Source organism: Ischnura elegans, chromosome 10 (assembly GCF_921293095.1).
Source record: "Ischnura elegans chromosome 10, ioIscEleg1.1, whole genome shotgun sequence".
Lineage (NCBI taxonomy): Eukaryota > Metazoa > Arthropoda > Insecta > Odonata > Coenagrionidae > Ischnura > Ischnura elegans.
Window position 1 is genome coordinate 100292571 of NC_060255.1, and position 17200 is coordinate 100309770.

General features: G+C 38.0%; 1 protein-coding gene across 3 annotated transcripts in view; it reads left to right on the forward strand.

Annotated features, from left to right (window-relative positions):
- The window catches only part of LOC124166688 (zinc finger BED domain-containing protein 4-like), a 34532-nt gene extending 19610 nt beyond the window's left edge, over positions 1-14922 (forward strand). For all 3 annotated transcript variants that reach the window (XM_046544335.1, XM_046544334.1, XM_046544336.1), the window contains 2 exons: positions 13069-13187; positions 13282-14922. In XM_046544335.1, the coding sequence (XP_046400291.1) occupies positions 13069-13187; positions 13282-14640 (1478 nt within the window). In that variant the 3' untranslated portion in view covers positions 14641-14922. The remainder of the gene's footprint in view (positions 1-13068; positions 13188-13281) is intronic.
- The last annotated feature ends 2278 nt before the right edge of the window (positions 14923-17200 follow it).

The following is a 17200-nucleotide window of genomic DNA, read 5'->3' on the forward strand; positions in this document are numbered from 1 at the left end:
TATCTCTACAACATTTGTGGTAAAAATTGTCTTAATTTCCGGTAAAACGTGGCAGTATTTACTAATATCTCCGATTATAATCCTCATAAATATACTCAAATAGAAAGACTACGAGAACATTAGCCATTATGCCGTTATTTATTACTTTATGGTCACCTTTAGTATGCTAAATTGGATTACACTCGATTATAGTCCCCCCCCCTTACTTTTCCGCGGCCATTTTTGGAAAAAAAGGGGGGACTATATTCGGAGATATACGGTAGTTTTATGTACAGTGTAGCTGTTTTAGGACAGTAGGCTGAGAAAACTGTTTCATTTACTAAAGCCCAGTCAATGCAGCTCCCAAAATTACTGATAAACGGGTGATTCGACCCTCCAAAATTTCTGTAAAAGGAATTTACACTCATGGCAATGGCATTTTATTAGGATTGTCAATTGCTAATTGTTTACCAACTCACGCAATAGTTCCATCCAAACTAATGAAGAAGAAAGCCCACCGAGTTAACAAAGTGAATTCCTTGATATGAAAATACTATTATGATTTTATAATGATTTATTCTAGGATCTACCATGACGATAATATCATATTTAAGATTAAAAGCAACACACAACAATTACTTTTCAAAATATTCTCTTTATTATGTTATATGTGTGTGTCAAAATATTCTCCTTATTAATACATATATTCAATATTAAAGGTATGAAGATGAAATTAAATTATTAAGGTTTCTTACTCTGCAGTACCTAAAATGGATTTTTCCTACATCTGACATCTTTTTATGCTATGTGAACAATTGAGATGAAAACTTAAATAACCAAGTTATAATGCGAAAGGTATAGCAGCATTATCAAATTCGTAATTCCTATCTTGCAATGATGGTCTAATTTTTCAATGGAATGAGTGTCGTTTTTTGGAAACTCAAAAATAGATTATATATTTTAGGACTAAGTTTGTGTCTCTTATTTTTAAAAATTTAAACAGCGTATCATTCTCACAATGTGTCAATGATTCAAGGCTCCATAATTTAAAAAAGGCTCCCACCATGCACCCCACCCCCCCACCTCCCAGCCACCAGCCGTACCTTGCATATCTAGATTCGCGCGACACTCCTCAGTCCCATGGATCTTCCCTCCCTCCCCTTACAAGCTGGCGGAGTGGATCTAGATTGAATAATAATCACAAGCACGGAACGATATGATTCATTTGTCAATACCATTTGATAAACAGTACACTTTAAGCGAAAAGTAAGAGGAAAACTAGGAATTTCACTTGGTAAATACGTTAAAACAACTGTATGAGATCTCGTTTCTTTTCATTTCTAACAATCAAAGGTAACCCTTTGTCATCAGGAAAGCTTTTGTGGTAGTTCTGTACTGTCAATAATAAATGTTGGCTTGACTTCTTTTTTCGTCACTCTTCTATTTTAATCAGTCGAAATTTTTGCAGCTCGCTTGGCATTACCATTAACCACTCTCAAATTTTGCAATTTCTTTTTGTCTCTGATGAAGTCTTCCCTTATCTTCCAAAACTGTACTGCACCATTGAAAAAGGAAGTATTGATATCGAGGATGGGGAAGAAAGGTCCTCTGTTATAATTGGCCTAGCTGAGTGGCTGAGATTTTCATTGTTTATGCAGTAGATAATTTAGTTCATGCCGTCTGTCTTTATATCTCAAATAATTTATCTAAACCATCTCCAAATACTTGCATTGAAGGGGTTTTTATCATTCCCTTTGGCATGCTTTTAAAAAGTCGTTGGTACTGATAAAAAATACTTTGTGTCATTTCAATAGCCCTGTATGAGAGGCACCTTCATTTTTTTGAATGCCCGGCTGGGTCAATTTGACCCAAAAGAGGAACCTCGATCTGTCGTTTTTCAGGGGGATGGATGAAAAAAACGATGAATGCGGGAAAACGATCGATGCGGGAATGTTTGACCAGGTTGCCCATGTCCCAGGAAATTCCGGATTTTTGAGAATTATGATATTCATTAATGGATTCAAACAAGATTTTAGCTGATTACAGGCATATTATTACTTTATCAAAACACGTAGGTCATATTGTTGATTCGACTTATATCTCTTTCAAATATCCTAAAGGAACACGCCACCTCGCTAAAAAATTTTGCACTGCACTCGGCATTTTCACTGCTATTATGGACTTTTGTCTGATAAAAAAATTCTTATCCATCAAGTGCCATTTCAAGTACACGTATTCATAGGCGGATCCAGGGGGGGGGCACGGGGGCACGTGCCCCCCTCAGACCCTTAAAAATATGCTAGATTTTTAATACGGTCCCATTATCATTTCGTTTGTTTTGTATGACGAGGTATCCTTGTGCCCCCCCCTGACCAAAATCCTGGATACGGCCTTGCTTGTGCCCCTCCCAGAAAGAAATCCTGGATCCGCCCCTGCACGTATTTACGAGAGCAATATGCATGTTATGCCTAAAACAACCACTTTCGCCGAGGCAGTGATTGGTTGCGAGATGGATCAAAAAGGCCAAAAATAGTTTATTATTTGAAATGTTCCTTTCTAACAATTAAGTTTTTAATATGATTGAGGCGATATGTAAAGCGTTAACAATGTTACGTTAATCGTCAGCGGCACGCCCACCTGATCCTCGGCTTCATCCCACTTCTTGTTTTCACCAGGGATCTCGCTCGGATTCTTTTCTTCATCTTTAATTATTTTCAGTCCATCTTTTAAAGTTCTCACTTGTTTCTTCGGAAGGGCCATGGTCCGAAGGTGAATAAAAATAAAACTATTAAAAATGAAACCGGACTTTATTGAACTCACACGGAAAACACTCGCTGGTTTTAAGTCAACTCATCCTGTAAAGTACGGAACCACTCGTACGTGGTGAAGTTCGGCACTAATGGTATCGCGTACGGCGTAAGCAGAGCTTCCTGCAAAGGGTGAAGCATGACCATATGACTGCGCAATGAAATTTTTTGTCCTGTAGAGAATGCAACTTACCCACTCATTTCTAACAATAAGTAGCTTAGCTCTAGATGAGCAGATGAATTCAGATTGCTAGTAGAGAGAAACAAAATATCATAGAAGACATTGCTTCGTTATTAACTCTGACAAGTGAGACTGGTAGCATAATTCATAAATTGTAACCTGAAGCCCTGTTTTCGAAAAAAAATGCTGTATCAACTGACAAGAAGCTCACAATCAGATTGGGGTATAAAGATTCGCCAGAAATCACCATCGTTTTATTCCAACTATTTCCTTGCTTAAAATGCTTAAATTAAGTTATAAATACGTCGTGTTTGGTATCATTATTTTTGGAATTACGTGCACATTACTAATATTTCAATCCAATATAAGTATAATACCTATCGCCGAAATTCATTGTTAGACACCTTTTGGGCTAACAGATGATTCATAGGCTGAAAAAATTCAGCGGGCGAGAATCGGAGAGCGTGAAACACGATTCTATTGTTCTCGTGCAACTTGATATTTTTTTCGAAGCTAAGGTCTTCGTAATACGATCCCTGCGCGAGCTGGGACCTTTTTTGTTCGGGAGAAGAGGAAAGCTTCAGAGGGGGGGGAGGCTAGTGCTGAATGGAGGGGGATAGCGGATCTTGGGAAATGCGCTAATGTAACTATCCCACGGTACTCAGCTTCTCCCTATAGTATTTCAATCTCCTGGGGGTGTCTGTCGTTATCAGCCACAAATAACACATTGTTAACACTTCGTCTCATTTTCGTCAAACGATGGATGCGGGAAAATTATACGACGGGACCACGATCTTCAAACGATGGATGCGGAAATAAATTACATTGTCTTTATGGAACTTTATTTGGGACCAGGAACGGCGAAGGATGAATGCGGGAACGATAGATCGGGGTTCCACTGTACCTATTAATGTTGTTTATTTTGAAACGAAGAAAAATTTAAGCTCATATTTCATGACTTTTAATTATTCACTTTGGTTTACCACTGAGCAAAAGTTAGACCTGAAATTAATATTTTGTTCTATTTTTTCTCTTCACTTATACCTGCCATGCCTGGATGGATCATTTTTACCCAGACTATCGAATTTATTTTAAGCCTTTCTACTGGACATTTGTATTCAATGTAACTGTGTATTTATACTGATTTTTTGTCAAACTGTTACTGTAATTTTTTTAACCTAATTAATTCCATTGAAATTGATTTTACCTCCCAAACCCATGAGAGGAAAAGTGATAGGTGTTCACGAATTTGTGGAAGCTAGTTTCCCATAACACCATAGAAATTGTTGAACAACTACAATTTTAATATTTTTTGTCCAATTAAATTTTCCACTACCTTCCCAAAAACCTTATCAAACAGTATTTATAAATAAACTGGGAAGGAATTGAGTATTTTGAGTAAAATATGCAAACATGGTCATATTGGGTGACATTGACTCTATCGGGTGTAATAGGGTTTTTAGGATTGGTTGGGCATGCTATAGTCCAACACCTAACGCCATCCGGAACGCTGTTATAGATTCATACCTTTAATCATGTGTCCTCCACATGTGCCACAAAATCTCTTTGAGGGTGCCTCTGATCGTAGTTAGTTTCAGGGAATGTGGCGGGACTTCTGACGCACCCTCTATCCATTCGATTTCACAGTTTTTCCATAACTTTGACAATATTTTACAAATTTGAAAGCTCACTTCACATTCAACTAAGAACTATTGCAACTACATGCCAGTGACCAAAGACACTGAGAGCATGCGAACGGACATGTGGAGACGGGTAGAGTGAAAGATGGAGGGGAGGACCACAGTAGAAGCTTTCCCGATGAGAAAAAGTCAACTTTGATTGTTAGGAATGAAAAGCAACAAGATCTTATACAGTTGTTTCAACGCATTTATCTAGAGAAAATCCTAATTTTCCTCCTTCTTTTTGCTCAAAGTGTACTTTTTATGAAATAGCAGCGTTTTGGCATGAAGGAATCAAGATATGACAAAACAGTCGAAATTTTTGCCCAAAGAGCTCTAAAATGTCTTTTATAACCTAGGACATGTTTTATGCAGGTCAAAAAAAACCGAACATTCAAAATACATACCTACATTTGGGAACTATAAATGCCTTTAGATGCTTCAGGCATGGCTATCCGACGTCGTACGGATCTGAAAATTTTTTCATAAAATTTTTCTCACCAATTGGCACATTTTGAGACAACGAATTCTTACATTGTATCATTTTTGGAAAAATAAGTGCCGGCCTAACCACAAATCCACTGATGCATAGTTTTTGGAACCAGCCCTTAATTTTGGCCAAGCCTCTGATTGGGCTTGCCAAAAAATATTCCCTCTGATGCCCTTAACCCTTTCACAATGCTGTCGTACTTCAAGTTAACATTTCCTACGCATAGAATTGTCAAAAAATGTTTCTTTCATCTGTGAAGAGCTCTCTCCAAGTTAGTTTTTCATCAGGTTAACCTTTTTTTACCTCCTTGGAAGCTGAGTGTGTGGGATGCCCAACCCTTTCCTTGGCCACTGAGTAAGCATTATCAACTTGTGAGTCCCAATAACTGCTTGTACCAGCAATCAAGAATTTTAAACTAATAGTTTTTTTAATATTACTTTATCACTCTTCCAGAGAAATAACTTGCAGAAATAGTTTTCTTTTGGTTCAACAATTGTAAAATCGTTTGAAAAATATTTCAGGGTCAAAATTAAGGTAATATATAGAGAAATATAAATTCAAAGCGCAGGCAATACTTTTTATGGTTTTGTACAAATTTCTATGCATTTTTAAAATAAAAACAGTTTCAAAAGTATATTTTCCCATAACATTGCCACTTTGAGGTGCAGTTGATTTAAATGAAAGCTATTTTTGCATACTTGCAGATAGAATAGGACATCCATCCCTTACATTATCCATTGCATTCCCTATTTTCAAATAAAATTCTATAATAGTTATCAACAGGGCTATCCACTAACAATGCAATCTGGAGATGCTTACTTTCCTCGCTGTATCTAATTATATTTGGATTTGTCATGAATAAAAGGTTGGCAAAAATATCATTACTATGGAATTCTATTTTTCGAGATTCCGAAAAAAAATTTGAAAAAGTCGCTATTATGTTGAATATTACCAAAATACTCATATGCTAACCAGTTTTAATCACCAAAGTATTGGAGATAGATATTTATACCAAATGCCCTCAAAAATGTGGAAAAACCTTACATAAGGCAGTCTTGCATATGTGCCTGCCGTGATGTTATGATTATTGCAAGATCCTGAGTTCTTCAGGCGCATTTGAGGACAAACCCGTTATCGTCTAGTGCTCATTACGCGTGAAAATATTCCAAGGCATGAAATAAAAGAAGCGTTGCCATGGTCCTACAAAGATTGCATTGCACATGATCTCAAATAATAATAGATTCCAATTTGTGTTAGCTAAGAATTTCATCAGCCAGGTAGAACTGGAACAAAATCTACTTTGTGATAGACATTTTTTTGATATTCCACTAGATAAACAGATGACCCCAGGCAAGTGTCATGGATTACTTAGGAACCACAATAAAAGGTCAAGATAAACGCCAGCTGAATGCGTAGGAAGCGCCGGCCTAAAGACACAGATCAGTGTCTGTAATGACCCTGGAGACCTTTTTATCTGCCTGATCCCTGTGAGGTCTTTAACCATTGTTTGTTCATTTATCTACGGAATATCGTAGGGTTTCTCTTCCTCATAGGTAAATCTTTCCTTTCTGTAGAAATAGCAAATCATGGTATTGCCATTAAGTAATGGGCCCTGCCACCCCAATGACGGCATCGGGATTCCCTCTCCCCTAACTTCTTTCCCTATCCTCTCCCTGCAGGTGTCGTCGGTCTTTTATTGTGGCTGTACCTCCTATACTTATTTGCTTCCTTGTCCTTCCCCTTCCGAGTTGTGTGGGTGAAAAGCGAAGGCTTAAAGTCCCTGCCCTTGGGAGAGTAATCTCGTGAGCCTGCTCAGGGTCCTCATTCCTCCTGTCTGTTCATTTGGCATAAAAAATTCATGCGATTTTTACACTCCGTTTGTTGAACGGGGTGAAAATTTTTCATCAACTATGTGTGGCTTTCATAGTGAAAGGTTTAAAGGTGGCTCAGTGTGTAGAGCATTGACCTTCTGATCGGAGAATCCTGGGTTCAATCCATGGATGAAGACTTGAGGTGGCACTCTCAAACATAAATCCTTGAAGTGCAAGGTGGCCCAGTGAAAGGAGCTGGCCCCCTCATACCCTCAATTTGTGTACTTCACATGCCTGTGGCTTAATCTGGTGCCAAAGGCACGACAGCTTAATGCCCCATCAGACGAACGGAGGACTGCACTTGAAATGCCTTCCACGATACACTCAAGCCGGGATCAGCCAGTCTCTGAAAAATCTCTGCCACCATCAGGATTTGAACCCAAATCCACTGGGTGGGAAGTCAATGCTCTAGCTACCACACCATGATCCTCTCTTTTAGGGTCCTCAATATGTACCAGTATTGAATGTTAAGGTTCTCTTTACTTTCCTGAAACCAAACTAATAAGCAAAGCACTGCATATAACAGTGAATTCGTATGCAGTCACACACGCAGGTGGAAATCAACGCCTGAGGAAATTCAACATGAAAAAATTATTTGGCTCAGCAGAGATTAGAATTGCTGGTCAGGTATGCTACAGTCAGTTACTACTGTGGCTTGTTGTGTAACTGGTAGTCTGGAGATCCAGGTTTGAATCCTGGCCAATCCAAAGAATAATTGAAGATAATTTCATCTTTGGTTTGGACTGATTGTCGTCCAAATCATCGATTGCCCTCACCTCCATTTGTGTTTTTGTTATCCTCAGCATTACTTTCTCAAACGGGATAATAGGTTGATAATCCTATAGTCTTTGCATTCTACAGCTGTCTTCTTTTCGTATTGCATCATTAGAAATCTTTTAACAGATCCTGTGTCTGATTTCCCTTTGCATATGCAGTAGTAGTTTGAGAAACCATCTCCATAACTTCCTCAAGTTCTCCAGAATCACAGTTGGGAGAGTGGAGATTTCAGTTTGGATGCTAGTGGGTGGGAGGACAGGGGGAGTTTAAGGGAGCCTTATTGCTTTTCACCTTTTAGGGCAACCCAGAAAAGGCGGAGGAAAACTCCTGTTGGTTGGCAGGCTCATTATTCTTGAAATGCTGGATTATCTCAAGCACTTTCAAGGCGTCCAGTGTCCACCTATAGCCCTCTAAGCGCAGGATGTCTGTTTTGAAATCAGTGTAATACTTTGATAATTAGTGTGATTGTTCCCCAACAGCACACATTTGGATATACATAATGTATTTATATTGTATTTTCATGGGTCACATACATATGTATTTTTGTTATGTATAACATGTGTAATACATATGTATTAATGGATGTATTTCCTTCGTATTCATACATATGTAAAAGTGGTACGTGTTACACGATAAATACATTTGTATTTTTGAAATTTGAATACTTATGTAAATGTGGTCAAAAATACAAATGTAAATATCGTGTAACACTTGTTACTTTTACATATGTATGAATACAGAGGAAATACATATGTAAATGTGGTCAAAAATACACAAAATATACATTATGTATATTTCCTGTAATTTTTGAGAGGTGGATTTTCGTGGCGTCTAGTGAAATGTTCAGAAACATTTTTGCAGAAATAATATGTTCACTGCAAACGCCAGATTTCCTCATTTCAATGATCATTCATCCATTCGAATTTATACCCAGGAAGCTTAAAAATAAATCATATACTGATCGATGTGAGCAAGGGTAGTATGGCGACCATATTTATGTTAATTTGTAAATGCACGCGAAATACAGACGTATTACATATGTAAAATTCAGTTTCCATCCGCGAAATATACACATGGAAAATTGTTCACAATACATGAAAAATACAAAAAATAGTTCTTGCACAGCGCAAAAGTAAAAGCGAAGTTTAATTTTTTAAACGATATTTAAAATTAACTGTTTAAACAAAAAATTAAATTCTCAATTCTGTCGCAACAAGCTAGGGAAGTGAGTGGGAGTGATAATCTCGTTAACAGTTAAGCTCGGCATTTCGTTCGAGACTACGAGAACGTCAAGAACGTGATGTAGGAGGAACTCCGGCTACTGATGTATAGTTAATTTTATATTTGTTTGTATTATTATACGTATTGGAAGAATTGACATAGTGTTTTAATCCTCGATAACCGGTGCGTGTGGATGGTGTGCTCAAACCAAAGCTATGTTTTGCTGGAAGTGTGCTTCAATCCCGCACGTTATTGCGATTCGTGCAAGCCAGCTCCAACAGTTTCCTGTCACTGGATAATTAAGGTAAGGTATGATTTATCATTTATTATATTGTACGCATACATAGACTACATTAATTATGTTATTTGAGTATATTTGGATACAACTATTGGCGCAATGTGTTGACCACATTGCGCCAATAGAGGTAATTATTTTGTTTATGTTTGGCTATTGTTTTCCTTTTTTGTTGAGTTATGTATCGAGGAGACTGGTGTCCATTGAAGTTATATGGTAAAACATAGTAATGTCAATCTTGTACGTATAAATTAATAGATTATGCGTCGTATAGTAATTCCGTGCTTCGCGGCTGAAGTTACATTTTTTCTTCTCTTAATTAAGAGCAGAAAAAATTGTTTAAAGGAATGTTTTCGTTCACGTGTAAGTTGTTTTATCGCTGTTTATTACCACAACCTACTGTATTGTAGTTCTTGCATTCCTAGTTATCCTATGCTTTAGTCATAACGTCTTTGACCTTTGACTTATCAGCGTAGCCTTGTCACTAATAGATTCCTCGAGGTTCCGAGCGGTTTTGCCCTCTACTTCTTATTATTTAACGAACAAGAAGTATTGGTCGTGTAATATCGGTTCCCTTAAAGCAAAGTGTAATATTTCTTTCATCTTGAAATGCAGTCAATCAAGGTGCATTTCGTCATTATTATAAGCACAAGATAATTACGTAAGTTTCATGCGAAAGTTTGTCATTATATATAAGAAAAAGGTGCGTACGGGCCAAATTAATTAGGTAATTGTAATTTTCTTTTCATGCTCTTTCGCGCATACCCAGCAGGCGACGATGTAAATAGCTTGGCCTGGACAAGAGGAGAATGGATTACGGAAAAGACGACGAAGCAAAGCCAGAAGACCAGGTGGAATTGTTAATACCGAGGTAAGGTATGAGGGAAAATTTTTTTTTTTAACCATAATCGAGAGGTTTCTTAAAGTTAAGCCTGAAATTATCTATTATGTATGAAATTTATTTGTTTGAAAATTTGATATCACAAGTTTATATTTTTTCTGTGTGAGTCATCCGCTACTTAATCATGGTACTAATATATTAGTATCATGTACTAAATAAGCATACCAATGGATTCACGTTTTCCTAGTTAATTTATATTTAAAAGTAGTCATATGATCTTTTCTCATATTTCTCATTCTTCTCAAGAGAAAGGCTATTAATTTTGTAAAATGAAAGCATTTCCCCAAAATATATGATTTCTCAAAGGACAAGGTCTAATCTGCTCTAGCTGGGACCTCGACATAATTGGTAAATGAAAAAATTTAAAACTTATGTCTGGAATCTAGCAGAGAAGCCAAACTTTCATTTGCATTCAGAATACAGAATTAGTACTAAAATTACAGACTTCACAGAATACTGACTGCCTATATGAATTGAAAAAAAAAAAATTGAAAGGCCTTGAGCTCCTATTCAGATCTTACAAAAAGATATATTTTTGCATGACTTTTAAACTTGACTTCTTCTTTTCTCCTTTCAGAAAGTGGTTAATTGTGCAGAGTTGGTTTCCTGAATTCAGGTTTCTTCTTGTGCAATGGGTTACAACGCTTGTTCCGTGCTAACATTTTTTTCTATTTTCCAATTCAAACCATTGTTTGTACTTGATTTATCTTTGTGCCATTTTTTTAAACTAAGTTTCACCTACTGTTTGCTGGCCCTTAATGCTTGTTAGCAATATTCATGGCCACACTTGTTATTTGTGTGTATTATTTTATTTTTCTCTTTGAATAAATGTTTTATTATCTGTATGTTCTGGTTTCCTTATATTTATTCATCCGTTTGATCCATATTGATATTAAGTGGATGTGGGTCAGAAAATCAATATGTATAATTCGTGTACGAGGGCCTGCAGATACATATGTATATTACATGTAAGGATATTCAGATTTCCAATTTGTAATACGCATGTATACATACATCCTGGGGGACTTTTGAGCCACTTTTACGTAAAATATACAGACGTTATACGATTGTATTCCTTTGTATACATATGTATAATTCATGTATGGGTATTCAGATTTCCAATTTGTAATACGCACGAATACATACATCCATAGGGACTTTTGAACCACTTCTACGTGAAATATACCGATGTAATACGATCGTATTCCATCTTATACATATGTATTTGGGCACGTATTTTTTGTGTATTATTGATGTAATACAAATGCCGTGTTATCTGGGTTAGTGATTAATCAGAATAGTAATGAAGAGTGATACTTCAATTTTGCATAATGGTGAAAGTTTTTATGTAGTGGTTCATTATGTGTTGGGAAAGCCTTAACCAAAGCAACTGTGTGATGGCAAGTAATGGGATGCTACAAGTGGTGGAATTGTTTATTAACACTATGGTTAAAGTGACCTAAATATTAGTAGTGCAATATTGTCATGTTCTAGTCATGCCAATGTGTGATCTATGTAGGCTACAAAGACTTATTTCTATCCTTTGATGTGAATGACAATGCAGAAGGCAAATCTATCAAAGTCTCCCCATCTCATGCCTATGGCTTAGTCTGGGATGAATTCCACCCTCACCTATCCAAACCAATCCTCAGGCATATTCACATGGTGAATCATCCAATTTATGTTTCTTTGAAATCATGGAAAAATTATACATATTCTACCAATTCTACATCCAAGCAGTTTATTTTGATGAAGTGTTTCACGGGGTTGCCGGGAGATTCCCCTCTGAGCAAATAGGGAATGCACCATCTGTCACCACCCACTTACATCTGACTCATTGTGTTTCTCTGGATCAGAAAGACACGCCTTGCGAATGTATCTGAGTCTTGGGTATGGCCTGGAAATAGCCAGACGGGATGGAGAGAAAAATAGAGGTCCTTATAAGACTTATGAAAAAAAAAGATGGTGAAGTGATTCAATTTGCATATCATAATCATGGCATTGTGTATGTACTATTGTGTAATGGAGCTGAGCAGCTCTGCCATTCAGCAAAGTGCTCTCCAGCAGTGGTGTATTAATGGAAAGGTTGGGGGTTCAGCCACCTTGCACCTCTCTAATTTCTGGAAAAAAACTGAAAAAACTTAATATCTTTTATCTGGCTCTCCTGTGAAAGTTTTTATTTCACCACCTGAAAAAAAACAATGAGCATTGAGCAATTAAAGCACTTTAAAAGAAATTTGAATATGTAATGGAAAATTGTATATGTTTATCAGACTTAAGAGACATCTTTGTGGAGAGGTATTGCATACTACTAAGGTGCCGTGGGAAGTTATGAACCACCACCCCAAAAAAACGATCTTAATCTACCCCTGTGCCCCAGACAGGGGTTTTGGGAACTGCATCAAGAGAGCTGGATAGTTAGTGACTTGGAGACAAATGAAAAGGGAGTTCAAGAGTGACTGCAGAGGTGGAGAGACCTGGAGGGGAGTCCTCTGCATTCCATGTTCAATATTTTGAGTGTTTACTGGAGGGATTGTATTGTTTCAATCACATCTCCAGCAGTTGTAATTACAATATTATATTTTGTCATGTGCATTATTTTTAGCAGCTAATGGGCTATAACACTCAAATGCCTTTAACTTCACTTCTGGCGACATCAGGAATAGTACAGAGATATTAAACTTAGCTGCAGGAACTCCAGTGAATCATCAGTTACCATGCTTTTGCTGAAAAGCATGATAAAATCAGCTCTTGAACTTAGGAGGGAGTCACAAGCTTAGTTTACTTAAAATGAATACAACCCTTTATTAATGTGCATCTTTGCAATTTCCATATCCTCTGTGACCAAATGCATTGTATTGTTCCAGGCCACGACAAAGTCAACAATGCCATTGTTGACATGATTATCCGCGATGATGTACCATGGAAGGTGATGGAAAGTGGTGGATTCAACTTTATCTTGAAGACCTTTGTGCCATCCTACATTGTATGTGTTCATGCGATATTATTTTAACTTTTTGTAAGTTCTTGTATATGTGTGGAGATTGTGTTTGAAGAGATTTCTCTACTGTTTGCTTCAGGTGCCTTCGAGAGCCAGTGTAAGTGAAATGATTGGACACAAGTATCTCGTTCTCTCCTCACTCATGAAGGAGAGGCTGAATTCTGTGGACAGTGTTGCCATATCCACTGAATTCTGGGAGGGCAAAGTGAGCGGGAGCAACAATCTCATCGTTTCAGCTCACTATGCTTCCGAGGGCAAGTGTGAGTCGCTGGTCGTCGGAATGATCAAAGCAGATGGGAACTGCACTGCGGACGGCGTGAAGGACTCCCTACTGGCTCTTTGCAACGAGTGGAACATTTCCGTGGACAAGATCTCCGCATTGGTCACCAGCTCTCACTCTGTACTCCACAATGCCGCGTTGCAGTTGGTGGGGAAGGCGAGAGTGCTCATATGCTTCGCTGAACAGCTCAACAGAGTTGCTCAAAGAGTTTTTGAAGATGATGAGGTGAAGCAGCTTTGTGTTAGTGTTCGAAACATAGTGACTTTCTTCAAAGAAAATCCTGCCGCTTACGACGACTTGAGAGAAAATCACTGCGTCAATTTGATTGGCCTTCTTCATGGTAAAAACACTTGGTTTTCAAATTTTATGGTATTGGATAAGTATGTCAAGAATGCAGATGCTTTTGAGGCAGTCCTGAAAAAACATTCCAATTCTCCTCAAGTACTCGATGCGGATGGTTTGAGTTCTCTCAGAGATCTTGTGAATATCACAAATTCCCTCTACCTAAGCTCTTGTGAACTTCAGAAAGAGGACTGCATGCCATGCAGCAAAGTGATACCCCTTGTCTGTTGCCTGAGGTCGGCAGGATTAATGCTCACACCAAACACACTCCTGGGAAAGCTGTTGGCTCAAAAGTTGTTGATCGAAATAACAGGCAAGTTTCGTCGTGTGGAGTTGGTGCATATACTGGCCCATGCGACTCTCCTCGATCCAAAGTATAAAGAGAAGTATTTCCAGGATAAAGTGGCTTGCTTGGAGGCGAAGATAAAAATCAACCAGATGCTTGGCGATGAGGCTGGGAGTGCGTTTGGTTTGGGTGGCGCGGTGGGCGTGAGTGGGGAGGGCAAGATTTGGGACTTCCACGATGCCCTCGGAAACAGAGACCTGTGCCAGCCCGAAGTGGGGGGCAAGTGGAGCGAACTCCAGGCCTACCTCTCCTCTCCTGTCTCACCAGAAGGCACCGACGCCATTGAATACTGGTCCCAGTATTCCAAAATGTACCCTAAATTGAGCAAAATAGCTCTCAAGTATTTATCTGTGGCGGGTGTGGCCGTCACGAGCAAAAAGTTGTTGACGACCGGTGGCATGGAAGCCAAAGATTGCGAGGAACTCTCAAAAATACTCTTCCTGAAATCAGTCTCTTTCCCAATGTGGTAAATCATGAGTTTACCCAGCACATTTGTAAAGAAAATATAAAAAAAATATTGGTGTCATTCACTGCAAGAATTTTAATATGCATGACGGCGGGTTTCATTACATAGCAGGGTCTCTGCTCACTTGGGGAATCGGAAAATCTGGAGTAATCCAGAAATTTTGGTGCACTGGAAAAACTCGCGATGTCCAGCAAGTGTCCTGGAAAAGTCTGCTTTTGTTGCTTACAAATGTGGCGAAAACTAGTCCAATGCATAAGTCCTACACCAAGTCCATAGCAGGCTCCCAGGGGAAAGCAAAAAATAAGCTCCTCTTCCAATAACTTTCCATTACAAGAATTTTCTATTAGTGAAGATGCTTACTTGATATTCTTCACTTATTCTTATGCTTACCATTTGTATTTGGGATGAGAGAACAGTTTATCTGATTGTGCCCGAGCTGTTTTTCCCCTCTGGCGTAAATATGTGACAAGAATTTTTTGTGAATGCATATTTGGACAGTTCATTGAGCCTCATGAGTTAATTAGGTGACTTGCATCAGTTGATAATTTACTGCCATCTCAAGATGATACTCACAGCTTTAAAATGACTCAACAACTATGCATTCCTATGCTCGATAATTCTACCTCATGAGTAATATTTACCCCAAAAATGTTTGAATACAGCACCCTGGTAAACTTCTTATCATTGCAGCTTACCAAAGCAGTTCTCAGATATTGATGACAAAATGATTTCTTCTTTTAGGCATACCAGTGGTACCTAAATTTTAATCTAAAATACATAGATACTTATTTTACATCAAAATGATATTACTGATAAATAATTTATGTGATAGAAAATGTTGCCATTTTGATTTATAATGAATGAATGTGTTTTACTAAGTCCTATTAAAGAAAAGTCCTATCCTCTTGCGGATAGTATAACTACAAGAGCTTTCAAAATAGGGCAAGAATAGGAACATTTGTGAAAAATAAGAGTAAGTCAAAGGACGAAAATATAAAAAAATAGTATGTATTCTGAAAACGCTCTCGCCGACTCATGGCCCAATAAAGCAGCATGCTGTCCCAATTAAGCGGAGAATACTCTGGGATATTCCTCTATTGGGTTCTGGACTTTATTCGACAAGGATGGGACTAGGAAGTCCCAAATTCCATCAAACCGCTAAAAGATGGGAGGGAGGGGGATGGTGTGAGAGGGATATCAGCCAACCTCGTTACCAAAAATTCACCCCAGGGGTGCTTGTGTGGTGTGCGGTTTGTTTATTATTTGTTTCAATTTCCACGCATCAGAATATCATGAATTTTGTTAATTAAGCCCCAAGAATAATGCCATTTTTTTCATCTGCATAGTGCTGGAATATATGATCATTTTTGATTTTTAATGAAATGGTCATAGTCATTATGGGTTGGTCTCCGATAAAGTTTGTTTCCAAAATCCGCCTGATTTTTGAAAAAAATATTAAGCTGCAAGGCTCTGTTGGCAGTGATTAATATAATCCGATGTTGTTAAAATTTCGGATCTAGGACCCTGATCTCAGTTCAAAACGTTAAATAGTTGAAAGTCTCAAGGATAAGTTATCTCCTATAAGGATGAATGGCAGCCAATTGCTACACGGGATAATTTTGAGGGGGGAAAGGAGAGTCCCCAAAGCTCACCTCCTGGCTATGTGTATGCCTGACGAGGGACGCATCCCTCTAATCAACCTAATGTCACCTCTCCATTCTCATCCCACCCCTTATAATTAAATCCCACAAGGATAGGCGCCACTGTTCAAAGGGTTCCGGCCAGCAGAGCATATCTCGTGTTTATATACATATCTATTCCCTTCTGTCCACACCTGATTTTGTTATGAATTAGGATGCGTATGATGTCACCTGATGATTCTGCAGATGACTGTAAGTCGATTTCTTGTCCATGAACTAAATTACATAATAATTAATACCGTCTCGGAGTATAGCTCTGGGGCTGACTTAAGTGCTAGACTCAGTGGCGTATGCAGGGGGAGTGGGTCCAGGGGGTCCGGACCCCCCCGAAATATAAGAACACAATTACTTTCCTTCATATAAGAAAACAAAATATTGAAAAATCATGAATTTACAAAAGATTTCTTTGACAAATGAAGTTTTTTTTTTCGATTATAAAAAGTACGTGTTAAAATTAGTTTCAAACCCTCTACTTAGAACCTTGTTTTTCAAAAATTTTCACCCCTGGTTCTAAACCCCCCCTGAACGAAATTCCTATTTTATTACCAAATAAATGTTATAAAATTACTTCTTGACTTGTCTTTCAGCTCCAAACATTGTCATAATTACTAATATTGATGAAAATCATCTCATGAAGAAGTCTTATCTCATATTTTTGAAAGGTGGTTCTCCGCTGAGTTTCGAACACGAATAGTTCAGTACATTATCCGTAGGGCATAAATGGGAGCGAATTCGTCTTCAACTGAGGTCATGTGTGGAATCTGATCATGTACAAGGAATAATATGCTAGTATCCTAATGATTCGGTAACCCGCAATTCAATATGGACTTCTTTTACAATGTGTGGCCTTGTAATGTTACCAAG